General features: G+C 35.9%; 5 protein-coding genes across 5 annotated transcripts; 2 read left to right on the top strand and 3 right to left on the bottom strand.

Annotated features, from left to right (window-relative positions):
- Nucleotides 1-64: 64 nt before the first annotated feature.
- On the top strand, nt 65-4,491 carry HELRODRAFT_185918 (hypothetical protein). The gene is given in 11 exon segments (XM_009026435.1): nt 65-357; nt 555-602; nt 698-810; nt 1,053-1,154; nt 1,696-1,801; nt 2,058-2,189; nt 2,438-2,530; nt 2,840-2,932; nt 3,099-4,113; nt 4,216-4,457; nt 4,468-4,491. 9 exon segments carry the CDS (start codon nt 213-215, stop codon nt 3,239-3,241), a joined length of 975 nt encoding a protein of 324 aa, XP_009024683.1. The 5' UTR covers nt 65-212; the 3' UTR covers nt 3,242-4,113; nt 4,216-4,457; nt 4,468-4,491.
- A 22-nt stretch (nt 4,492-4,513) lies between these two features.
- On the bottom strand, nt 4,514-15,168 carry HELRODRAFT_193292 (hypothetical protein; the record flags this gene model as incomplete). Its single annotated transcript, XM_009026434.1, has 20 exons — nt 4,514-5,244; nt 5,527-5,614; nt 6,044-6,157; nt 6,723-6,779; nt 6,942-7,025; nt 7,333-7,413; nt 7,699-7,996; nt 8,354-8,481; nt 8,995-9,145; nt 9,397-9,648; nt 9,808-10,265; nt 10,470-11,054; nt 11,242-11,341; nt 11,520-11,962; nt 12,204-12,347; nt 12,681-12,815; nt 13,341-13,393; nt 13,491-13,578; nt 13,813-13,998; nt 15,126-15,168. 20 exons carry the CDS (start codon nt 15,166-15,168, stop codon nt 4,905-4,907), a joined length of 3,828 nt encoding a protein of 1,275 aa, XP_009024682.1. The 3' UTR covers nt 4,514-4,904.
- A 722-nt stretch (nt 15,169-15,890) lies between these two features.
- On the top strand, nt 15,891-18,239 carry HELRODRAFT_178297 (hypothetical protein; the record flags this gene model as incomplete). Its single annotated transcript, XM_009026433.1, has 1 exon — nt 15,891-18,239. The coding sequence occupies one exon, from the start codon at nt 15,891-15,893 to the stop codon at nt 18,237-18,239; it is 2,349 nt and encodes a 782-aa protein (XP_009024681.1).
- Nucleotides 18,240-19,609: 1,370 nt separating this feature from the next.
- HELRODRAFT_178296 (hypothetical protein) lies at nt 19,610-21,961 on the bottom strand (the record flags this gene model as incomplete). Its single annotated transcript, XM_009026432.1, has 1 exon — nt 19,610-21,961. The coding sequence occupies one exon, from the start codon at nt 21,959-21,961 to the stop codon at nt 19,610-19,612; it is 2,352 nt and encodes a 783-aa protein (XP_009024680.1).
- Nucleotides 21,962-23,990: 2,029 nt separating this feature from the next.
- HELRODRAFT_178295 (hypothetical protein) lies at nt 23,991-25,905 on the bottom strand (the record flags this gene model as incomplete). The annotated part of the gene is made up of 4 exons (XM_009026431.1): nt 23,991-24,070; nt 24,518-24,706; nt 25,257-25,732; nt 25,850-25,905. 4 exons carry the CDS (start codon nt 25,903-25,905, stop codon nt 23,991-23,993), a joined length of 801 nt encoding a protein of 266 aa, XP_009024679.1.
- Nucleotides 25,906-27,427: the final 1,522 nt, after the last annotated feature.

The following is a 27,427-nucleotide window of genomic DNA, read 5'->3' as shown; positions in this document are numbered from 1 at the left end:
GGTATTAAATTACAAAAGCTACGTGTATGTATGGTTTGCTTAAACCAAAATTTAAAAGTTAATCGAGCGCTGTAAACTTCCGCTTTCTTTTTGCACATGGATGCACCAAGGGCATCCGCATAGTAATTAAATTAATATTTAACCTATTTTTAAAATTGATTTCTTTCTCACTACTTTTTAGTCCAATTATTCAACGATACGTTAGTTAAGTTATGGCGTCCGTTCCCCCACCTTCCACTGAAATTCCAAAGGTTGTTTCACCGCCCGGTGATGCCAAGTCAGAAACCGGGTTGGCCGTTCCCGCACAAGATGACACCAATCCAGGTGTCTACGATGATCTGCACAGAAAGTGTAAAGGTTATTTCCCGTTCATTCGTTCGTTTGTTAGTTCACTTTATTTTGGAATGTTTATTTATGTTTGATGTTCCTATGTTTTCTGTTTTTCATGCATTTGTTTTTGTTCTTCACATCGTTCATTCAGCAATTGCTTTTTTTCATAATTATATTTCATAATTGTATGATTTTAAAAATTTTCAATCAAAAAATCTCCACAGAAGTCTTCCCCGCCCCGTTTGAAGGAGCCAGGCTACAGATCAATAAAGGTTTTTTTCATGAATTTATGTCCTTTTACTAAATTTTCACTAAATACCAATATGACAAATATTGGCTTATATCACAAAATGCCTATACACTAAAGGTTTGAGCAGCGTATTTCAAATTTCACACACCTTAACAATGAGCAGTTTGCAGCCATCTGGCTATCGATTTGGTTGCACATACGTCGGAGATAGACAGTTTGGCCCTAATGAAGTTTGTGATGGTGGTTTTTTAAAAGTTTATTTAGGATTTTTGTTTTTTTTTTAAGTTTGAAATTTTTTAAAGTATGAAAATGAAAAAAAATATGAAAACACGAGCCATATAGAACTGGAAATGTAACTTAAATAATTCAAATTTTTTTATAAAATCCATTTTGATTGGACAATTTTTATTTAGTTTACTAATCTTCTCAATCTCCAAATTTTCTTGACTTCCCTAATCTACTTGCTGCTTAGGCATATCCAGTCTTGCTTGGGGACATGGATTTTTCTGGAAGTTTGAATGCTCAGGTTATCCACCAGTTCACTAAAGCCATTCGATGTCGATTCATCTCTCAGGTTTGTTTATGTGTGCGTGTATGTGTGTGTGCGTGTGTGTGTGTGTGGTATAATGTGTATTTTTTGCTGTGTGTGTGTGGTATAATGTGTATTTTTTGCTGTGTGTGTGTGGTATGGTGCGTATTTGTTGCTGTCTGTATAATTAAACGACAGACTTCTTCAAATACATACAAACTTTTGCAGATACTGCAAGAATGCATTCAAATACATGGCAAATACTTCACAGTCATGTGACACTCCCATATACACTACATATACACAAATACTTCACAACAATAGCACAACAATATTCAGCATGTATTTCAAAATTACATACATTTTCACACACATGCACTTAACAGATACAATCAAATACACAAAAATGCTACACAAAATTTTCCTATGTAACCAAGTTACAGATACCTTTCAAATACAGATAAAGACTTGATAAAGATAAAGATAAATACAGTTTACATCACAAATACGTCCAAATACACATAGAGATACGCACAACTACATTCAAATACCTCATGAAACTCGTTGATAATAACCCACCTCACAGATCCAGTGCAGTAAGTTGGTTGGCAGCCAGATGGGGCTGGAGTACAGGGGGAAGGATTACACCACCTCATTCACTCTTGCCAATGTTGACCTTCGTAAAGATTCTGGTTGGTTGTTTGATTGGTTGGTTGGTTGGTCAGTTGTTTCATCAGTTGGTTGGCCATTAACAGACTTGATTGACCAATTTACTTATTAACTAAATGATAGAATGATACTGCTGACTGGCTGGTTGATTGACTGACCAACTAACTGATTTGTCGGATGACACTGACCAATTGATTTGTTGACTGATTGATCTGTTGTCCAGCTTGAGTTCATAAGTTGATGGCTTGTATATTGAGGCATATTTCATTTTTACCTCAGGCATGTTCATTTGCAACTACCTGCAGAACATAACAAAGAGGATTGCTTTGGGGACTGAGTTCCTCTACCAGTCAGATGCCAATATTCCAGGGGGGCACGTTGGGGCGGTTTCGTTTGGGGCCAGATATTCTGGTTGGTCGGTTGGCTGGTCGGTCGGTTGGTTGGTTTAGTTTTGATTGGTTTGCCAACTGACTGACTAAGCAACTGAATGACTTTCAAAGTAATGGATTGATAAACTAATTACATAACCAAATTAAAGACTGATTGATTGTGTAATTCAGCTGGCTGATTGATTGATTGATTGATTGATTGATTGATTGATTGATTGATTGATTGATTGATTGATTGATTGATTGATTGATTGATTGATTGAATTTTAGGAGACTCTTGGCAGATTAGCAGCAACCTAACACCATTCACATTGGGCATGAAGTTATGCTACTACCAAAAAGCCAGCAATACCATGCAATTTGGTTTGTATGTCTGTCTTTGTGTTTGTTTGTTTGTTTGTGTGTCTGTGTTTGAGTGCCTGTTTGTCTGTCTGTTTACATATTTACATGAGCTTTTGATTGGACATCTTTTGTGTGATGTGTGAGTGTGTGTATGAATGTTAACATCCAATTAAATGTTGATATAGAAAGTTTTACAGTTTTACAGCTTGTTTATTCACATGTTATTAAATTGTTAATTGTCGTCAGCTAATCGGGTTTTGAGTTAAAACTTTGCTGCTCATTTACTGACATCTAATTGGCTATTTGATTAACGTCCCATCAACCAATCAGGTGTTGAGTTGGATGGTAACCTGGCCAGCCAGGAGTGCACTACCACTGTAGCCTATCAGGTCGACCTACCAAAGTCTGATGTCGTTTTCAAAGGTTCGTTCATTCTGATTGGCCGGTTGATATTTTCTATTGATTTGATTGGTCGATTGATTGAATGTATTTTAAGATTTGATTGGTTGTTAGTTACATATTTTTAACCAACCACGGATTGCAATAATACCCTTATTTTTAACTGACCAATCAAATTAACCCAAATTAGGTCAGCTCGACTCGAATTTTTGTATTGGGGCGGTCCTAGAGAAGAAGCTACTACCGATGCCATTTACACTTACGTTAAGTGGCTTCGGCAATCACGTCAAAAATACTTTCCGGTTCGGAATCGGATTCACTGTAGGCAGTTAAATTAACATAATTTATTCGCAAATCGTCGTTGTAATAATAATAATTATAATAATAATTATCATTATTGTCGTTATCGTTTGTTTTATGTTGATGATAAAAGATGAAGAAACAATTATGATGATGATGTTCATGTTTGTTTTATGTAATTTTCATTGATAGTGGAGTTCGTGTCGAGAAGATTTTATTGTGTGTATGTGTGTGTGTGTGTATGTTTGTATGTACCTACGTATGTATGTATGTACGTATGTATGCATGTGTATACCTATGTATGTGTGGTTGTATGTGTATTTTTATATATGCACATGTGTGTGTTTGTATGTACTGAATTGAAAAAAAAATTTCTAAATGCGTGTTTCTTGTTTAATTTAATTTTATATTAAATGTATGTATATGTATGCGGCCATTTATTTGGTGTTACATCGCGTTTTTGTGTTGGTTATTGTTATTACGGAATCTTAGAGTGTTAATAAAATTAGATAATAATTATTAATAATAATTAATTGATATTATTAGCATTAATAATTTAATTGTTAGTCGACAGCGATCTTATTGCACTGACGTCTGGTTTTTTATTCAATTTTTCTGTTACGATGTCTTTGGAATTTTTATTAATTTTTTTCTGTTATGTCTTTGGACGTTGTCAACGGTGACGTCACGCATCGGCGCACTACAGATAACGATAATAAAAGAATAATTGTAATAAATTAATTTGTTAATTAATTAATGATTAATTACATAATTAATCGATTAGTTTTTATTCTTTTGTATAGTATAATTAGATACTCGTATGTTTTTACACATTGTCGTCGAATTTTAGTTCTCACAACATGGCTTTTTTTATATCGGAAAATCTAATTAAACCATAATTAACAGTTAATTTGTTGAAATTAGTACTTTTTGGACTGATTGCTTATACCAATTCCTAAGTAGTAATTAAGTACCTGTACTAAATGGTAGTACTAAGTAATTGATATGGCTTCAACTATTTCTAATCCTAATAGTAATCTAAACGTACATGTTATATATATAAATATATATATATATACGGGCAAATGAAATATATAGACCTTAGTGTAATTACGTATATCTTTCAGATATAAGTATCCTAAGTAGATATAAGTTCCTATCCTATCTCAGGGGAACTGGGTCTCTGGACGCTAAACGAAGATTGATTGATTAATTTTTTAATAATTGATAAGTATCCTAATTATTAGATGTATATCTGGGTCTGTGTGTAAGGTTGGAATACTTTTTAATGTTTTGTTTAGTTCACGAATTTTTTTTAAAGCAAAAAATAACAAAGATGTGGCAAAAATAAACGGCAAAAACATATAACTATACTACTATGGTCTCCAATTTGCCTAATTGTACTAAATAAGTCAGTGACAACGTTCTAGAGTCGTAATTGTATAAATATAGAGACGTCATTTGTAAATAAATCCTGAAAATAAAACATAAACCACATGGAAACAAAAAAAGAATGGAAGACTTCTGTGTCATCTAGGTTTTATTTTGTATTTTTCTGGACTTGCCTAGATACTAGACGTGTAGTCACTAGACGACGTGAAGACACCAGACAGAAGACAATTCATTTAGCAAACGCCTGAGTCCGAGAGATACAAAATATGATTAGAAACAAAAGTCTCTGGAGAAACCAATAAGATCAGATGTATGTAGCAAGGACCGACACGACAGTTGGTCCCTGCTGATTTCCCTCTGATATTTCTCCACTACCTCCTTCATCATCCTTACCGTTTCCATCTTTTCCATCCTTAGGCAGGCCGTTGGTTTTAGAATCAGTCCCACTTTCTTCAATGACAATTGTAGCTCCTTCGTTCTCTTCGACTATGAAGGGCTTGTAGATGTACTGGCCGATGAAGGAACCATCTTCCAGAAAGTTCGTCATGTCTCCATTTTCGTCGTACTCTTTTAGGCTGCTCGTCTCGCTGACTATTGAAGAACTTAAGCGACTTTTCTTCTTCCTTAGACGACCAATTGCGAACCTGCGTTTGTGTGGGATGTGTGTGTTTATGTGTTTGTGTAAGTACGTGTGTGCACGCCTTGTTTGTTAAATGGTTAAATGCTCATGGGTTGAGTTGTTTAAGTAAAATTTAATGTGAAGTTTTCAATAAGGGTTTACTTCTTTATTCAAACAACCAAAAAATCGATCAACCAGTCAGTCAACTAATCAATTAGCAACTAAATTAATCAGTCAATCAATCAATTAGCGACTCAATCAATCAATCAATTAGCGACCAAATCAATCAATCAATCGACTAACATACCTCCTCCTACCCTCTACTCTTTCCTTACTATCCAACTTCACATCTGGCCAGTCCAGTTCTCTACCTTTCGTTTTCTCTCTTTCGTGTACTGTCAATTAAAAAAAAAGTTATGAACAATAACAGCTATATTAATTATTATAAATTATCAAACTTTTTCATCAATAATTCATTACTAATTCATAATTTGTATTTTTTTCTCTGCAAAAGTTGAGCTTTTCCTAATTCTTTTAAAATTGAAATCACTGAATTTAACGTAGGAATTGAACTATACTACCACTTGACGTAAACGCTGACTCGGATTCATTTACGTCATTAGAGACATTTTATTCTAGCTGCAGTTGACATTAAGAAAATGGTGATCTCGATAATACTTATTTACATTTTAAAAATTTAGTTTTAATTTTCTTTTAGTTTCTTTTACATCTTCCTAGCCAAGACAACCGTTCATTTGAAGAAACGACTTAGCCCAAAAGACACAAACTATAAGATCAGAAAACATCAGAAACAAGTCTTCCACCTTGATAATTTCTACCCTTCCTCCTCTTAAGAACGCAAACGATGAACAGTAGGATGAACAACAAACCGACCGATGAAGTCATTCCGATGAACCAGCGCGCCAATTTTGGAATTCCTGCAAAAATGGCGGCGACATGGTGTAATGGTTAAGGTGTCAGGCAACGCTGTTGCAGTTACCGCGTTCGAATGCCAAGTGATCCCCGACTATCACGTACAATGTGTGCGTGATGCGGTTAACTCGCATACAGTGTTATTAACTGTTGTCGAAAAAATATTTCAATTAATAATACAAAATATAAGTCAATATAATAATTTATGGATAACTATGTAAAATTAATAAGTAATATAATAACTTGAAAACCTTGTATTAGAAAGTTAAATATTAAAATAAAATCATTTTTCAATTTTTCACGACTATTAATTCTTAATCTCCAACCAACCACCAACCAACCAACCCAGCCAGCCAACCAACCAAACAACCAACCAACCAACCAACCAACCAACCAACCAACCAACCAACCAACCAACCAACCAACCAACCAACCAGCCAACCAACCAACCAGCCAACCAACCAGCCAGCCAACCATCCATCCAACCAACCAACCAGCCAGCCAAACAACCAACCAACCAGCCATCCAATCAACCAGCCAACCAACAAACCAACCAGCCAACCAACCAACCAATCAAAGTCCTTTTATATTCTTCTCTCTTAGGTAAGCTTGTTGTAGCCACAATTTCTTTTCGGCGTGTTTTATAATAAAAAAAAAATATTTTTATTAAATTAAAAAAAATAAATGTTTTATAACAAGAAAAAAATTTTTTATTAAATTAAGTAAAAATAAATGTTTTATAAAAAAATAAATTAAAGGTACCTAATATAATTACAAATCAAAATGAACCTTTATCGTCGTCATCACCGTACTCGTCAGTGTTGTTGAAGAGTTCGTCGAAAGTTGCATTGGGAATTTCAATGGCCTTTGTTACTTCATGAATGAACGTGTGAATGAATGAATGAATGAATGAGTGATTGAATGAATGAATGAGTGAATGAGTGATTGAATGAATGAACGAATGAATGAATTATTTATTTAATGAAAAGATGGATGAAAGATTGAATGAATATATAAATAATTAATTGTCATTTAACCTACTGCCGACCAAATTTTCAGTTTAAAACATTTATTAATTATAAAAGCGAATTAAAAACAAACAGTCAGATAATCAGCCAACTTATTTATTAATTAATTGACCAATCAAACAATCAATCAACCAATCAATCAATCAACTAACTTGGTGTAGTGGGCGGTCTTGTCACAATCCTGACAATAGCAGATGAAGCTGAACCATTGGACGATTCCGATTGGTCAGGGTCTACGTGGGAATATCCATCAACGTCTCTCATTGGTCGTTATTTTAGTCGTAATATAATTTCAACCAGTCAGACTCGAGACAATCAATTTAGTTTACTAAATATTCAACTACAAATTAATTTCATTGATAATTTATTAAACAAGCAATTAAGATGAGGTATTTGTTTTTTCAATAAATTTACCAACCAATCAACCAACCAACCAATCAGCCAATCAGCCAACCAACCAATCAACCAACCAACCAATCAACCAACCAATCAACCAACCAACCAATCAACCAACCAACCCGGCGCTGATGGAGTCATAAACTCAATAGTATCGCTAAGATCTCCGACATTCGAACTACTAACAACCAAAACACCGACGGTAACGATTGTATTGGGCCACAAATCCGTCATATAGACTCTAATCGGAGTTCGATCCCGGTAACTTCCGGTCACGTGATAATAACCGGAAGAAGATGGTGATGACGTGACCTCAATGTCTTCCTTGGCCGAACAGGCCAGCGTGTTGTTGATGTCGTGGTAGATGACGATGTCCTGCACCCTGATGATGTCAGGGTTGTCACTCACCCACGCGTGGATCTTATTGGTCGAATGGAGGAGTGAGTGAATGAATGAGTGAATGAACTATTAAATAAATGAATGAGTGAATGAATGGTTGAATGAGTGTGAGCATGAATGATTGATTGAATAATTGAATGATTAAAAAATTGAATGAATGATTGAATAAAATTATATTTAAGCAGTAGTAACCAACCAACCATAAAACCAACCGCCCAGCCAAATAACCTTACATTCTCAAAAACATTTTTGATAACCAGCCAACAGACCAATCAACCAACCAATCAACCCCAAAACCAGAAAATCAACAAATTAACCAAGCAACCAGCCAACCAACCAACCAACCAACCTGCCAATCAATCACTCAATTGAACCGACCTGGTAGCCAACAAAGATGCCGTTGATAGTATGGGGGCTCGTGTTCACTTGGTCCCAGTACAATTCCACACTGTTTTGATTCAACTTCTCGTGGTTCAGCCGTAAGTTCTGCGGGCGAACTGATGGTCCTAATGACGACGATGATGATGATGACGACGACGATGATTGATTGGTAATAGTTTTGCAGTGAACGATGATGTTAAGATGATAAGATAGGGAATGTGGTAATGAGAAAAAATTTGAACAGAGTCTATCTATTGATAATAACAAATATCCTTTCGTACAATTATTCTCTCTTCCTCTTTCTTTTTTTCTTTTTTTTCTCTCTCTCTCTCTTTCTCTCTTTCTTTTATTTTCTTCACTTTTTCTTTCATCATTTTCGTTTTCATTCATTTTTCGCTTGATCCCTCACTAAAAACTCACTACCTTCTCCATCCAGGTGTGTATGTACCACATCTTGACATTGACATTCGTTAAATTAGCGAAACTTTGCTCTCTTTTTTCTCTCTCTCTCTTCCTTCCTCATTTCTAAAATTTTGTTCCCCTCTCAAACAACTCTTTTTCTCTCTTTCTCCCCCTCTATTTTGTTTCTCTTTCTCTTCCTCTTTCCTAAAACTTTGTTCCCCTCTCAAACAACTCACTATCTTCCCCGGCGTATCCGACCTTGACATCAACATCACTTGACACGGCGAATCCTTCCTCATTGACCGACTGCACGTAGACGACGAAGCGCTTGAAGCTGCAGTCAGCCATCTCTATGACGGCCTCGCTACTTCTCGAGTCTCTTACTACCTTTGTGGTTGGTGTGGTGGTTGGTGATTGTTTGTGGCTGGTGGTGGTTGATGGTGGCTGGTATTGTTGGATAAGACTGTAGTAGGCGGTTGTTTGTGGTTAGTGGCTAGTTGTGGTGGTTTTTGGTGGTGTTTGATGGTGGGTGAGTTGTTTTTTACCCAGAGTGTGTTGTTTAGTGAATGTGTGATGTTGTTGTTGTGAGTTGTTGTTGTTGTTGTTAGATCATGTAAGTATTTGTTGTTGTTATACACCTGCATAATTTCAGGACCTTCATGACTAGACAGACTAGAATTATTCTCACTACTAAGTGATGAATTGTTATCAAACTGATTGTTGTTGTTGCTGTTTTTGTTGCTGCTACTGCTGCCGAAAAAATCGTTGATGCTGTCAAGATAAGGGTTCGTAGTTGTGGTCGTTGTGGTTGTTTGTGGCGGCGTGAAAAGCCGCTGGTAGCTGACCAGGTAAAAAAATCCGTTGCCGTTCAGTTCACTTTTCAATAGGGGCTTAGTGGTTGGTGGTTATTGTTGTAATTTTATTTTTGGAATGGTTTTATTATAGAATTATTATCAGTTGATTAAATTCTGGTTAATAAAATTTGAAAATATGCTAAAATTAAATGATGAAATAAATAAATTAATAAATAAATTATGGCCAAAATCTACCTGCCAGACAATAATTAATTGACTGCAATTTTTCAAGTCAGTACAAACACCGATCGGATTCCTGAATGGTCTCGAAGGCGGAGTCACGCATGATTGATTGATTTCAAATTTAGGCCCCTCCCCTAAAATATTACTGGCAGAAATTTGAAATTCGTACTCCATCATTGGTGAGAGAGTTAAATTAACTTCAATCGCGCTACCAATCAGCTTTGAGCTATCATTAACGACAGCACATCTCTGAAATTTTTGGGATTTAAATCCTGAAATTAGTGAAGATGGCGTCGGTGGAGGAGTAGGGTTAGGCCCCAGGTAGTCGTATTGTATTTTTGACTGATGCCTCGAGTAGACCGTGTAGTTAGTGATCGGGGAGTTGTTTTCGTCGGCTGGCCGCCATTTTAAAATGGCTGACAATGAAGAACACTTGTCTATGCGTGCGTCGTATGGTTTGGATGGTTTGCCTGTTCATGTTGTGTTGTTGTCGCTGCTGATGTTGTTGTTGATGTTGTTGTTGTTTTTGATGTTGTATTTGTTGTTGTTTTTGATGTTTTTGTTGATGTTGCTGTGATCATATTTTGTTGTGCTGATGATGAAGATAATTAAAATAAATAAAAACTAATTCCACAAATTTGTTAGGATTAAAAAAAATTAAAACTTAAATCCACTTTTAACGACGAGAAAGGCGGACGCCTGGTCCCAATCGATCCCATTCGTAACGTGGCAAGAGTACTCCCCGCTATCCCCAACTCTCGCACTCCTAATCCACAGGGATCGATTAGTGAAATATATACGGTCTTTGGTTTCTTTCAGCAGAACTTTGATGACGTCATTATTATTGTTGTTATTCTTATCATTATTACGGTAATTAATTGTTGTTGTTTTGTTGTTGAAGTGGATAATTTTTGAATTATTTAAAAGGAAGTAGGTCTTGTCACTGTCGTTATCGTCTTTTCCATTTTTATTATTATCATCATCATCAACATCATCATCATCATCAACATCATCATCATCCTCGTTTACGTCATCACCATCCTCGCCATCGTCATTATATTTTTTACCATAGCCACCAGCATCGCCACCCTCGTTGTCGTCTAGAAATTTTTCGTGATCATTTTTCCGGAAAATCCGATACCACGTGACTCTTAAACTTTCAATTTCTCTTCGATCTGTTGAGAAATCGCACGTGAATTTAACGGTCGTCCCGTTCAAAGTCGTTTGGTTGGCTGGTTTTGTAGTAATGCTGGTTTTATCTGCGTTGTGTGTTGTTGTTGTTTATTGTTGTTTGTTGTTGTTGTTTAAATGTGATAACACTACACCACACACACACACACACATACAACAACGACGTCATAACTCAAATATCAACACGCACCACACACGTACACACACACACACGCAACAACAACTTTATAAAAAAATATCAACACACACACACACCACACACACACACACAACAACAACCAAGAACAATAATTCTGGTCGTTGTGGTGTTACTGCCAAATTTATTAGTGGCTCTGCAATGGTAATATGAACTGTCCTGGTGTGAAAGGTTCTGAAAATAATAATTATCATCATTATCATCCTCATCTTTCTCTTCATCATCATCATTCTCATCTTTCTCTTCATCATCATCATCATCCTTATCATCTTCTTCATCCTCATCCTCCTCCTCTTCATCATCATCACCAGTATCATCATCATCATCTCGAACCTACCTTCAACACCAGCTGTTTTGATCTTGTTTTCAGCAGATGTCTTTCTGAGAAGACAAAATTGTTGAAATCGTACGCCATATTTGTTGGTGATGATGATAACGATAGTGATGATGATGAAGAAGAAGAAAAAGATGTTGCTGATGATGATGTTGATGACGTCATATTTTTATCTGTGATATCGTCACAGTTAATTCTCTTCGTGTCTCTATGAAACAAAGTTCTTACTTCATAATCAGTATCATCATTTTTATCATCATTATCACCACCACCACCACCATCATCATCATCATTCCAACTGATCACGTAATCGTCAGCTGTTGTTTTATACCAGCGGTGATAGGCTGCCGGCGAACTGGTGAAGTCACATGACAGGGTTAACGTCGTTTCGATTGGTATTTTGATGGTGGTCGATTGGTCAGTATTTAGGAACTTTGGCGACTGAGCTGTGGTTGATGTGGTGTGGTTGTTGTGGTGTGGTTGATTGTGGTGGGTTTTGGCTGGTTGTGGTTGCTGTGGTTGATTGTGGTTGGTTGTGGTTGTTGTGGTTGATTGTAGTTGGTTGTGGTTGATTATTGGCGGTTTGTATTTCATCATCATCATCGTCGTCGTCGTCGTCATCATTAATGTCCGCATCATCACCATCGTCACAACAATCACATCACAAACACATTCAGACCTACCGACCGATTACTTTGATGTAAGCATTAGCATAGAGGTAGCCATGTAAGTTAGATGCATTACATTGGATGACCTGGTTTTCCGACTGAGTGACGTTTGTATACCGCAGGTGATTGGCCAGGATTGACCTACTTTTGTGCCTCGACAGCTCTGCAATTGGTCGTTTATAACACTCAACTTATCAATCAACCAATCAACGATCAGTAGCTATGTGACAGTAAAAATTGAAATATAGAACAATTTTAATTGAATACAAATTTTTACATAAACATACAATCACAAACATACATACACAAACATACAAACTCAAACATACAGAAAAAACATACATGCATACAAAAACATACATACACAAACATACACACACATACACACACACACATACATACACAGACATATACGCAAAAACATACAAACATGTGCATACATACACAAATAAAAACATACAACACAATCTTTGTATACTACAACAACAATATTAACGTTGAATGGACATCCCGTTTATGTACCAGTTTATATTCGGTTTCGGTATGGCAAAGACATCGCACATCACTTCTACGTCATTCTCTTCATCCGTTTCGACATTTTTCATTGCTCCATCCATCCATCTAGGATCGGCTGATTGATTGAATGAATGGGTCAATGAATAAATAAATCCATTAATCAATAAACGAATATTAAATAAATGAATGATTGGATTTTTTTTAAATCAATTTTAATCTTGATAGATTATATCTATCATGAACTGGAAAAAATCAAATTGGATGAATGAATCGATTTTTTAATTTATAATCAAAGCGGTCATCAAATTAGTCAAACGTCCAGTTTAATTAATACAACCATTCAACAAATCTTTAGACCAATCAACCAACCTATCAACCAATCAAACAATCAACCAACCAAACAATCAACCAACTACCAACCAATCAATCAGCCAATCAACCAACCAACCAATCAACCAACAAATCAATCAATCGACCAATCAATCTGCCAACCAATCAACCAACAAACCCTCAACGATAATCTTCATAACATGGGAGACAGTTACATTCTTGTTTAAAGCACTGCATTGGTATAAGCCGGCATCAGCCAATGAGATGTTGTTTATCATCAAGTCCCGCCTGACCGGGTGAATGAACGCACGTGATTGGTCAATTAAACCGTTGTATTTGGTCCAGCTGATTTGAGGTGTGGGGCTGGAAAAGTTATGAATTAATTAAAGATAATATAATTAGTGCAATAACTAGTTCTACTACTACTACTACTACTATCCTCACAACAACAACTACTAACAACGAGGCAAAGATGCATTTTAGTTTGACCTCTGACCACAACATGACCACTTGTGATGATGGCGAAGACCATGTCAGTTGCGGAGTGACTTCATGATGACGACGATGATGATGGCAATGATGATGGTGACGATGATGATGATTAGGATGACGATGGTGATAACAATAAAATGCATCGCAATAAACCTAGCATTGTAAATATAATTGTGAATATTAAATCAAATGAATCATTTTAAAAAACAAACCTAACACCAATAATTCATTAAGTTTGTAGCCATCAAATAATATTTAACTAAATAAATAAATAATTTAAAAAAAGCAACCTAAATCATAGCCATCCTCATCATCTTCTTCTTCTTCCTCTTCATCATCATCTTCTTCATCATCATTTTTAACCACCTGGATGATCTGATCATCGCCCTGGGTGAAACTTCTCAGGAATGAATTACTCATCACGCACATGTACAAGCCGACATCGTCCAACTCAACATTGGAAAAATGCAGGTTACCTTCATAAATATATTAAGAAAAATTATTATTATTATTTTGTTATATTATTATTATTATCAAGTTTAAATGTAAAATCTGTATGCTGTTTAATGATAGAGTTTGATGGAGATTTCTTTTTCAAATAAATTTGATTAATTTTAGGTTAATTTGTAAATTTTTGTTGATTATTTTAAGAAAACTAACCCGTACCCAGTGCCAGATCGGGAGTAATTTGAGGTATTCTTTATAAATACTAAAACGCTAAAACTTCTAAAAATACTTAGAATACTTTCATCAATTCAAAGTACTTTCATCACAATTTAATTAATTTTTTCTATTATCCAAATCATTGCCACACACACACACACACACACACACACACACACACACACACACACACACACACACACACACCACACGTTAAAACTTGTACAATTTAAACCGGCATGTAGTTATGTTCAACTAAGCCAAGCAACTAAGACAAACTAAGCAATTTTCAGTTGACAAATGATGTCATAATGATACGACTACTCCCACAACCACCAATTCATCCAACAACTACATTTAAAATTTTTTAAGTCTAAACTATTATACAACATCTATTAACTTAAAATAAACCACAATGATGATGCCATGCCAGTAATGGATGCCGATAAAATGGTTAAAATCATTATTCATTGTTGTAATCAAAAAATATTATGTAAACACGTGGATGTGATTGTAAAAATTTGTAATTGATTCTAATTGATGCGTTTATTACCACTCTTACATTAATAATTACGATGACATTACAATATTGGTTTAATAATTAGTGTCATATGAATTAAACCTGGCGTATTCATTATATCTGCTGCAATTAATTAACTAATTAATTAAATCAATTATATTATTTTCAGTTAATTTCTTAATTTGATTATTCATTGTCGTCACGACGATAAATAGATTTATAACTCATTTTAAAGTTGCTATTATGCTTCTTCAAAATATATTTCAATAAAATTTGAAAATAAAAAAGAAATATTGGTTATTAGGGCAAAATTTATCATTAATGATAAATAAATTATGTAAATTAGGACTTAGTTGGTGACATGATGTTACATGAGCCGAGTTTGGTTGACTAATTGGTAGAATATTGCAGGAGACTCACTTTGATAGAACAATAAGTTTGTTAGTAATTTTACAACTTGCATGGCTTGATGAGGTAATTAGGAGCAAGGAGTGTCAGGTTATAACAAATAATAATTTTTATTACAGACAAATTTCATCACTGACAATGATTGAGTATAATCGATAAAATAATAAAAAAGATTTTAAGGATTAATGCGACGGTGAAGTTTATTTTAAAATTGGTTGACTACTTTTTATGTTCCTTCAAAATGTAATAATGATATACTTTCAAAAGTTTGAATGATTTTTCACAAAAAGTGGCGAAACTTCTGTAATGAAAAACATAAAGAGCTAACAAGAAAAGTATGCTGGTTTGCTGGTGCTACAAAGTGAGGTATTCATGTTTTCCTTTGTGTGACAGAGCGATCAATTAGGAGCAATAAAGTTGTTCTGTAAGGTATTCCTTTGTTAGATAGGTTCCTCCAATTAGGAGTTGTAAAGTTGTTCTGTAAGGTATTCCTCCTTTCATTTTGTCTGACATGTGCGTTCAATAACTAACTAACCACATGGTATATAAGGCGGACTTCATCCACAACACCTCAATCAGCTCTTCATTCGGCCTCCAGTAAACTTAAATAGTAATATAAAAATTAATATTTAAAATTGAAATATTGAAATCAAAACCAGCGAATTTAAATCAGCAAATTTAAACCAACAACTATTATCAGCAAAATTTGCAGCAATTCCAACACATTCAATTTCATATTAAAATAAAAAAGTCTTCAACATAACGCATCCTGCAAAGATGAATTTTGAACGATTCAATGCACTGAACTTGAGCGGAAAGAGTCGTTCCAGGCAGCTCCTACGTGAGCGAGCGACGATGCTGCAGCAGCAGTCGCCAATGTGCCGAGGCAATCGAACCCAGCAACATTCGCAAGTGTTCAGCAAACCTAATCAATATGTTTCAACATTCAGCGAGATAGCCTGCAGACAGCGAGATATTTACGATCCCAATTTGACTAACATCAGTCGGAAGAATCACCGCAGAGATTTCAGTGTCCATTCATCACAGCAGCAGACAAGTGCATACAGAAATATTAGAAAGAGGAAGCTGTCAGACAAGAACACTTCAGAAATTCCGTTCACAATCAGTGACGATAGCGACGATGATGTCGACAACAAAAGTTGCTACCACGCGTCGCAGTATTCATTCCAAAAACAAAATCATCGTCACAGTCGTCGTCATCACTTGTCCCATTCCAACTGCTGCTACACGGACAATGAAAAACAGAGGAAGGTCCTGTTGAAATCCATCACCTCGATTAATGATGCTGACGCAAGAAGTAGGTCCTCTATCTGCGACAACACCTTGGACGACAGCAGAGACCACCGACGGATCAGTCGCAGCTCCAGCCGATCAAGATTCATCAGGAGATGCAGCAGCGTGATTTCATTTCGACAACTTCTGGCAGGCGCTGACATGGCGGATAAGGACAACGAAACGATTTCTACAAAAAATTCGCCTGACGATACTAAAAACAACAAAGTCGATAACAACGAAAACGAAAGTTCCAAAAATTCAGTGGAAAACTCTGGAAAACAACGAACTGGAGAAATTCTTGCAAAGTTGGACATGATGAGAAAAAATTTAGCTGGATACTGCTTACCAAAATTTGGCAGGCATTGCATTCCATTGATGAAAACATTGAATAAGGACAACATGTACGACAATGTTCTGGAAGCATGCATTGGTCCTGCTAAAAACAACAACATGAAGCAACCAAGTTTCATGAAACGTCTCTTTCTTTCTAAACAACTCACCAACGTGACGGACGGTTTCTACATCTCATGCACGCTCCAATCAGCTGGCAGAGTTCTAGTGACGTCACAAGGCCTGCTTCCAACTGTGAGGGTTGATTTGGAGAACATGGCTAACCTGGAGTCTCACTTTTATTGGCTGATGAAAGTTACGAGCGATTGGTCCATGATGAGAAACTTGAAAGAGGTGATGAAGAAAGAAATTTCAAACTGCAAAAAAATGGATCGAAACATTTTCCACGACAAATACGCTATTTTGAGGGCGGTCAACATTCTACAGAAGGTAACAGGAATTGAAAAGCTGGGCCAGCTGCACACCAGCATCATCAGCGGAAGCAACTATAATGTCTTCATGTTCATCAACGACAATGTCAACGACGAATCATCTCTCACCTCCTCGCCAGCTCCATCTTCTCTCTCGACACTAACATGGATGTCAACAGGCAAGTTATCTCCGTCAACAGTTTCGAACAAGAAACAGAAAACGAGTGGAGTCTTGAATGACCTGACCAGCCGCTGCCAGGAACTGCTGATCGGATCAAAAAATTTGAACGAACAATTGAAGGACGGAGTGTACATAAGCTTCCTCTACATGACTTGCCACGTGCAGCATGGATTGCAGGTTCTCGTTTCCAAAGAAACACCCAGCAACTTCCCATCCATCAGAATCTGCGAAGAACACAACGGCAGCTCATCGACCATGGGCAACTGTACGAACATTTTGAAAGGACTGAAAGATGAAAATTTTGAGAATATCGACGATAACTTTAGAAGCAAAATGTTTTCTACCATGCGTCAGTTTGATGACGTGACATTCTCGCAGCTACCAATAACTCCAAAATCATCACCAACATCCTCACCTTCCTCATTCGCTGGGGTAGCTGTCACCAACCGCCTACATACATCCATCATACCACTCAACGATCAAGTTAAAATGGTACTGCTCACCCCTCCGCAATCTCTCTTCTGTCCCCTCATCAGCCACACCCCTGTACCCCCTCTGCCGTCTACCTTCTTTCTACCCCTGCGTACTTTTGAAGTGGTCCAAATGAGATCCTACCAGCCGCAGATCTACCGGAAGTATTGTCAAGTGTCGGTCATAATGGAGATGGCAGTGGAAATGCAGAGGAACCGCATGGCTGCTCAGGATACTGGAAACAAACATTCCCAGGGGGAGGACACCTCTGAACTGGTATCGCTGAACTCAAGGCTGACTGATTTGAAGAAGAATATGGAGGAAACCATGAAGAAGTATAGCTGGATTGCTGATCTCATCAGGGATGCCCGCCAACCTGTTTCGAAAAACTTCATCAGCCGGCAACAGTTTTCATGATTTAACTTTTTTTCTAAATTAACGTTTTAAAAACAATCCCGAAAATTTTTAATTAGAATTTTTGCTTTTCAATGCCTGTCTTCGTTATCAATTTTTTGTGTGAAATAAAACGGTTTCTACGATGTAGATGTTCTCTAACTCTCAACGTTTCTAGTTTAACGTTAAATAAATTTTAATTCAATCAAACTGTTAAGCCAATCGTCATAATACGGATGAAATAAATTATTTCGTATCGCATACTAACCTACTTTTTTACCTGGTTTTTACCTTGATTCGCATATGTTTGATTTCTTAATCTCAGTTCAAAAAATTAGTTGACAGATTAATAACACAACGGTTAAACTCATGACTGATAAAGCTAGAGTAATTATTTTAAAAATTCACTCTCTACACAAAACTTTCTGGCTTAGAAACAAAATAAAAAATATCACAAATGTTAAAAAAGGGTTTGCTAGTTTACGTTTTCCAGACGCGTTATAAATAAATACTTAACCACATATTTAAAATTGTTACCCATTTATAACTATCTCAGATAATTCTAATTTAAGTATAAATTTTCTCAAAGTTTATCTATAACGCCAATAAAACAACGGTTGCACGTTTCCTTGCACTATTTTTTCGTCACATAAAAGTCATTGCAAATCTGTGACTACAAAATTTTCAAGGAGCTATTGCAGCTGTGGCTAAAAACGCCATTTTACCTGTCTTTTATTGATATTAAACTCGTAAAAACTGATCTGAGTAGGCTGTTTTGTTTGTTTTTTTTTAAATTAAAAAGTTTAAAACCTAAGGACTAAAATTTAATTAAGATTAATATTTACATTGATATTAATTGACGTATCGTGGAATAACAATTTTGCCATTCAGTTCAATCCTTGACAATTGAACATGGTCAATGGTCAATCATGGTCATAGTATTGTTTATAATTTGTTTTGTGACCATTGTATGGATCCGTGTTATCGGATTTGTTAACGATTTTTAGAAATAGGTTTCGTCAAATAGATTATTGCTCTCTGGTGTGTAGGAAAATTTAAAATTTTAACCCGTTAATTAATTTTTTTATTGAAATAAAATATCTACTGGACATAATAAGTTATATATTTCGTTGATTATGATACGAAACGAAAATTTGACAAGACACGAAAATATGATCGGAAAACAAATATTATGAAGCTGACGACGACAAGCATCCTAATTTAACAGTTTTACTTAGGTTTTTATCCCGTTCTTCCGGAATAAACTGTAACTTTAAACATCGCATCGTAAAATGTACATTGTACATCATATAAACAACATTTGGGCAATCAAATTTTTTATAAAATCAAAACCAATATAATTAAATTAAAATATAAAAAATAGTGTAAATGTTCTAAAACAAAATATGTTGCCGGCTGATGAAGTTTTTCGAAACAGGTTGGCGGGCATCCCTGATGAGATCAGCAATCCAGCTATACTTCTTCATGGTTTCCTCCATATTCTTCTTCAAATCAGTCAGCCTTGAGTTCAGCGATACCAGTTCAGAGGTGTCCTCCCCCTGGGAATGTTTGTTTCCAGTATCCTGAGCAGCCATGCGGTTCCTCTGCATTTCCACTGCCATCTCCATTATGACCGACACTTGACAATACTTCCGGTAGATCTGCGGCTGGTAGGATCTCATTTGGACCACTTCAAAAGTACGCAGGGGTAGAAAGAAGGTAGACGGCAGAGGGGGTACAGGGGTGTGGCTGATGAGGGGACAGAAGAGAGATTGCGGAGGGGTGAGCAGTACCATTTTAACTTGATCGTTGAGTGGTATGATGGATGTATGTAGGCGGTTGGTGACAGCTACCCCAGCGAATGAGGAAGGTGAGGATGTTGGTGATGATTTTGGAGTTATTGGTAGCTGCGAGAATGTCACGTCATCAAACTGACGCATGGTAGAAAACATTTTGCTTCTAAAGTTATCGTCGATATTCTCAAAATTTTCATCTTTCAGTCCTTTCAAAATGTTCGTACAGTTGCCCATGGTCGATGAGCTGCCGTTGTGTTCTTCGCAGATTCTGATGGATGGGAAGTTGCTGGGTGTTTCTTTGGAAACGAGAACCTGCAATCCATGCTGCACGTGGCAAGTCATGTAGAGGAAGCTTATGTACACTCCGTCCTTCAATTGTTCGTTCAAATTTTTTGATCCGATCAGCAGTTCCTGGCAGCGGCTGGTCAGGTCATTCAAGACTCCACTCGTTTTCTGTTTCTTGTTCGAAACTGTTGACGGAGATAACTTGCCTGTTGACATCCATGTTAGTGTCGAGAGAGAAGATGGAGCTGGCGAGGAGGTGAGAGATGATTCGTCGTTGACATTGTCGTTGATGAACATGAAGACATTATAGTTGCTTCCGCTGATGATGCTGGTGTGCAGCTGGCCCAGCTTTTCAATTCCTGTTACCTTCTGTAGAATGTTGACCGCCCTCAAAATAGCGTATTTGTCGTGGAAAATGTTTCGATCCATTTTTTTGCAGTTTGAAATTTCTTTCTTCATCACCTCTTTCAAGTTTCTCATCATGGACCAATCGCTCGTAACTTTCATCAGCCAATAAAAGTGAGACTCCAGGTTAGCCATGTTCTCCAAATCAACCCTCACAGTTGGAAGCAGGCCTTGTGACGTCACTAGAACTCTGCCAGCTGATTGGAGCGTGCATGAGATGTAGAAACCGTCCGTCACGTTGGTGAGTTGTTTAGAAAGAAAGAGACGTTTCATGAAACTTGGTTGCTTCATGTTGTTGTTTTTAGCAGGACCAATGCATGCTTCCAGAACATTGTCGTACATGTTGTCCTTATTCAATGTTTTCATCAATGGAATGCAATGCCTGCCAAATTTTGGTAAGCAGTATCCAGCTAAATTTTTTCTCATCATGTCCAACTTTGCAAGAATTTCTCCAGTTCGTTGTTTTCCAGAGTTTTCCACTGAATTTTTGGAACTTTCGTTTTCGTTGTTATCGACTTTGTTGTTTTTAGTATCGTCAGGCGAATTTTTTGTAGAAATCGTTTCGTTGTCCTTATCCGCCATGTCAGCGCCTGCCAGAAGTTGTCGAAATGAAATCACGCTGCTGCATCTCCTGATGAATCTTGATCGGCTGGAGCTGCGACTGATCCGTCGGTGGTCTCTGCTGTCGTCCAAGGTGTTGTCGCAGATAGAGGACCTACTTCTTGCGTCAGCATCATTAATCGAGGTGATGGATTTCAACAGGACCTTCCTCTGTTTTTCATTGTCCGTGTAGCAGCAGTTGGAATGGGACAAGTGATGACGACGACTGTGACGATGATTTTGTTTTTGGAATGAATACTGCGACGCGTGGTAGCAACTTTTGTTGTCGACATCATCGTCGCTATCGTCACTGATTGTGAACGGAATTTCTGAAGTGTTCTTGTCTGACAGCTTCCTCTTTCTAATATTTCTGTATGCACTTGTCTGCTGCTGTGATGAATGGACACTGAAATCTCTGCGGTGATTCTTCCGACTGATGTTAGTCAAATTGGGATCGTAAATATCTCGCTGTCTGCAGGCTATCTCGCTGAATGTTGAAACATATTGATTAGGTTTGCTGAACACTTGCGAATGTTGCTGGGTTCGATTGCCTCGGCACATTGGCGACTGCTGCTGCAGCATCGTCGCTCGCTCACGTAGGAGCTGCCTGGAACGACTCCTTCCGCTCAAGTTCAGTGCATTGAATCGTTCAAAATTCATTTTCTTATTGTGTCTTATGAACACTTTTGAAGACTTTCTGATATAAAGATAAAGATAAATGTGCTTGTATTGCTGCAAATTTAGCTGCTAAATATGTAAGATTTAAATTGTTGGTTAAAATTTGAAACTTTTATTAAATGGTTATTTTAATTTTAATGTTTAGTAATAATATTTGATATAAATTTCAATATTTTGATGCGAATTCTTTGAGACTGAAAACTGTACTGAGAGTTGAATGACTAACTCTAGATGATGTCCGCCTTATATACCAGTGGACAGCTGATTAATGAGTGCACAGGCAAAGTGGAGAGAGGAATACCTTACAAATTAACTTTATTGGCACTAATTGGAGGCAACTGTCAAACAAACGAATACCTTATAGATCAACTTTACTGCCACTAAGTGGAAGAACCCGTCGAATACCTCACTTTCCATCGTAACTTATTAATTTTATCAATACGCTTTACACCATATTTTTGCTGAATTCTTAATTGAGAGAAAGTATTCAATTTTTAGAAAGATAAGTATTCTTTTATTTTAAATGATAAAAATTTCTTAAATAATTTTTTTAATAAGTTTATAGTTTTGTTAAAAAGTTCACCATCAATATATCCACTCGCCATTACATTATTTTCTAATCAAACCGATCGTACCCCGACACCGTTTGTAAAATATTTATCTCTAATAAAAATAATTATTTGTTATAATCTGACACTCGTTGCTCCTAATTAACTCAGCAACCAATGGTAATTGTATAATTACTAACAAACTAATTATCCAATAATTTGATTTTCCGCATATTTTGATAATATGTTAGCAATTAGTCACTCAAACACAGGTTCATATCACTCGCCTATCCTTAATTTACATAATATTTTGAATAGTTATAATTAATTTTGTTATAATTATTTTTAGGTAATAAAATTATTAATACAAAATAATTTAATGTATTAAAATACTGATATTGGGTAATCAATTCAGTGACGAATTTTATTGAAAAGTATAATTAATACAATCAATGTCCAAATTTTCAAGTCAAGATGCTAATGTAATAATTAGCGCATTGATTACAATTGATTAAAAATGTTTACGATCACATACGCCTGGCCAAATTAATCATACTAAAGATTGTTACAAGCAGAATCATTACGATAATTGTAAAGATGCTTTACTGGATTTGGATTCTACCGAATCAATTAAAAATTAATCAAATATTTCAATTGTGGTAGTATTTTTTCATTATTCTTCGAATGAATACTTCAAAAGTAGCTGAATATTTACTTAACTAAACACACCTCAATAGCTAACTCTAACTATAGTTAATAAATCGCGTTATTAAAGAAACAAAAGCTACTATAAGACATCTTTGATTTAGACGAAAATTAATCGTTAAAAATCCTAGTTGGATGAATTTTTGGTATTCATTTGTTTTCGTCTGATGGCTTCATTATTGAGGACAACTGCGAAATCCACTAAACTGCATAACCCTTGACGACATAGGATCATTAAGCTTTTTAGATTGAGATATTCAAAACCAAAACGTACCAATTCATTCTTCCCAATTGTTTTCTCCTAATTTCGATTTTAATCGCAGAAAGATCATACTTTAGGTAAATCTGAAATTCTGTAAGACATTGAATTCTAAATCTCTTGCCAAAACATCCAAGGTTATAGAAATACGGCAGTTCGCAATGGTGTAATGTTTTCGACTCAGTATAACGTGATTTCGTTTGAAACACTAATCACAAATTCCTCGTCAGACTACTCAAAGCTGAATCTAACAAGCCAGATTAACGGTAACTACATAAAAAGTAATTCTAACAGGGATTTTTTAAAAGTACAACGTTATTCTAATTATATTGCAACCGCTGCTGAAACTATTGTTAGGTTTTAACTATTATTTCATTAAATGAGTATTCAGTAATAAGTTATAATTAGTATTGTTCCGCTATTTAAATTGTTATTGAGTATTATTTTATTAATTGAGCATTTTATAATAAGTTATAATCTATAATATTTCTAACAACCATTAGTTCCTAATTGGTCTTGCCGAATCAGGGTACTCATACTTTTTTGACCCCATCCCAGGCTCTGAATGTCCATAGCCTCCTCCAAAAATGTTTGTGACAAAATTTGAAGATCATTTTCTCTCTTTTTTTTTTGTTTTTTTACACTCAAATCTGCAAATATATTTCAAAAGTGATTCAACGCGTTTTTAACTCATTGAGATTATAAGAATCGTGGTTCACACGGCGTTTAAAATCCTTCCTCTCAAATTTTCGTCCATTCCAAATTACGTAACTGGTTGTCTAGTACAGATTTTTGAGAGTAGAATGAGTTTAAGAAAATTTTGAAAAGTTGAAAACTTGTATATCTTTTTGACTCCGAAAAAACCACTTTTATCTCTCACGCATAAAAGACTTTTCAAATTTTCTTCTATAAACAACATTAAATGTATAATTAATTTTTTAGGTTCTTCTACCGGCAAGATAATGGCGTCATTTTCATTGGAAAACATCAACAACTTCGGAAAAAAGAGAAAAATTTCAAACTAACCGTTCCGATCCACAGCTAGTCTGTCATTTTCTTCCACCCTTCTTACCTCCCCGCCATCTGTCGACTTTCCCCAGAAGACCTCAAAATTTGTGGGGTAGCCAGATGGGAGTCTGCACTTGATGGTAAATGGACGGTGTAAGAGGGGGTAGTGAATTCTGGGGTCGCGGGTAATTGGGAAGGTGTTTTGATCTGGAGTTGGTGGGAGTGAATTGTTTGATGAATTGTGTGAATTGGTGCATTGTGAATTGTTGAACGTTGAATTGGAAATTCAGGTATGCATTATGAATTTTAAAATCTATCAATCGTCAACCGAATAACCAAAAAATTAAAAAAATTATCTAATCAATTTCTCAATTCCTGCCTAATCAATCTATCCGTTTATTTAATAATCATTCAATCAATCAACCATTCAATCACTAAACTGACAAGCCAAGCAATGAAAAATCACGAGAAAGAACAAAGTACATCACTCGTCAATCAACAAATTAACTAGCATAAAAGAAACGAAAAAGTTAGTCATTTCTAATTAATCCATTTATCAACCAACCATTCGGTCAATCAAACAACCAATCAACCAGCTATCCAATCAACCAGCCATTCGATCAATCAAACAACCAATCAACTAGCTATTCAATCAATCATATAACCATTTAACTACTAAACTCACAGGCCAATCGAAGCATTATGTAATCAGAGATGGCAGTCCCTAGTTCATTGGAGGCAGTGCATTGGTACAAACCCTCATGTTCAATGGTTGGGTCAGTAATAATGAGGGAGCCAGGGTAAAAACTTGTGTTGTAGTTGTTGTAGTAGCTGCTGCTGCTGTTGTCGTTGTGGATGTTGTGGTGGTAGTCGTTATTAACAGGTCTATCGTTGTTGTTGTTGTTATAAACGCTGTTGCTATCTTTTATATTGTCGTTATTAATATTACCGATTTTGCTAAAAATGGTGCTGTTGTTGTTATTACCAAATCCAAATTTTTTGGTATTGTTGTTGATGTTGTTTTTTTGGTCTAGAATGTTTTTTGAATCAACAAATTTTCTATTATTCTCAAGTTCTTCGTTAAGTTTATTGTCAATTTTGGTTGGATTGGTTACATTTTTTGTATCATTTATCTTGTCTTTTGGTTTATGGTTGGAAGGTATTAGAAGTTTAAAGTATAGGTTATCTATTTCAGGAGTTTTTAACAGTTTGGAGTCTTTTTTCCATGAGTACCTTTTACGGTTTGAAAAATTAAAAAAAATGTTCACGATTTTACTAAACAAGCAATAATTAAACTTTTATAAATATAGCTAGATATATAAATGGCTTAATGATGACGTCATAGCCTACCTGACGAGTGGCTTTCCGTAAGCCAAACATTCTATGGTGACAGATTTATCGTTCATCTTGAACATCACCAATCTCGGCGAATGGCTGATGAAATTTGGCGGGAATAGATCTTTTTGGCGGGAAATACAAATATTTAAAAAAATCAATCAACTAACAAACCAACCAATCACACAATCAGCCAACCAACCAACCATCCAAGCTACCAACAAACCAATCAACTAACACACCAACTAACTAACCAACCAACCTATAGACCAATCAACCAACCAACCAGAATTCATCAAATTGATATGAGTTAATGATTATTGTTAACAACTAAATACAAATTCTAATCAAACTCATAAATGAAACCTCGTTTATTTTGGTCGTTGATAATGATATTTTGGCAATTCACCAATTTGAAAATAACTTTGCATACATAGAATAAAAGAAATTGAAAATATACAATTCGTAACATTACATATTATTATTATTATTATTATTATTATTACTATAATTAACAAATTAGTCAGTCAATTATAAGTAATAATAATTAATTACTGCAAAAATACTAATAAAATTATAATCATAAATCCTCGGCAATCTTTAATAGAGGAGGCGTCAAATTTATAAAGCAGCGTGATGGTGTAGTGGATAAGACGCCTGGAAATGCTTTCACAGTGTCTGGGTTCGAACGCGAAAAGAATCCCGACCCTCACATGCAATGTGCGTGTGTTTGTGAGGCGTGGATGTGTGTCAGTTGTCGGCACTTGTAAATTATTCAAGAAACCTTGAAACAACACAAGCAACAACACATACAAACACACACACACGTACACACACACGCACATAAACACACACACACACACACACATACACACACACACATCACCTGAATTATCAAGAGGAGTTCTGGAGATAAAATCGCAGGCAATAAAAATGTTACGACATCCCAATTTAATATACAACACGTCCGGCAGTACAACCAGCAATAACATTTTCAATATCGGCCGGTTTATAAAAGTCACTAATCCTTTGCTTTTTGACATAATACAAGAGATACACCGTCAGTAATTATTTGCTATGTGGGACGTTTGGATAAAAATGTGCCCTTTAAATAGTAAACGCGTGTGTGTGTGTGTGTGTGTGTGTATTCATTGTATTCATACATATACAATGCATCTATAAGTTCTTAAGTATATACACCTCCTCACGTATGTATTGATATGTTTGTATGGATAGATGCTTATAGTGAATGTATGTACACTTGCTTTTATAAATGCATATTTGCTGAGTGTATGTATGTAGGTGTGTATTTTTGTGTATGTATGTATGTGTGTATGTATGTGTGTGTGTGTATGTATGTATGTATGTGTGTGCGTGTGTGTGTGTGCGATGCATGTAATTTCCGTTTTCAGACAAGCGCGGAATGTTGATGAGGTTGGAGAGGGAGAGAGAGAGAGTTTTCATTGTCATGTTTTAATGAATGAGTGAATGAATAAGTAAATAAATTAGTGAATAAGTGAATGAATGAGTGAATGAATGGGTAAATAAACGAATGATGAGTGAGTGAATGAATGCGTGAATGAATAGACGATT

This window comes from Helobdella robusta (assembly GCF_000326865.2).
Source record: "Helobdella robusta unplaced genomic scaffold HELROscaffold_47, whole genome shotgun sequence".
NCBI classification, from domain to species: domain Eukaryota; kingdom Metazoa; phylum Annelida; class Clitellata; order Rhynchobdellida; family Glossiphoniidae; genus Helobdella; species Helobdella robusta.
Note: the sequence above shows the minus strand (reverse complement) of the source record. Positions and strands in the feature narration are given on the sequence as shown.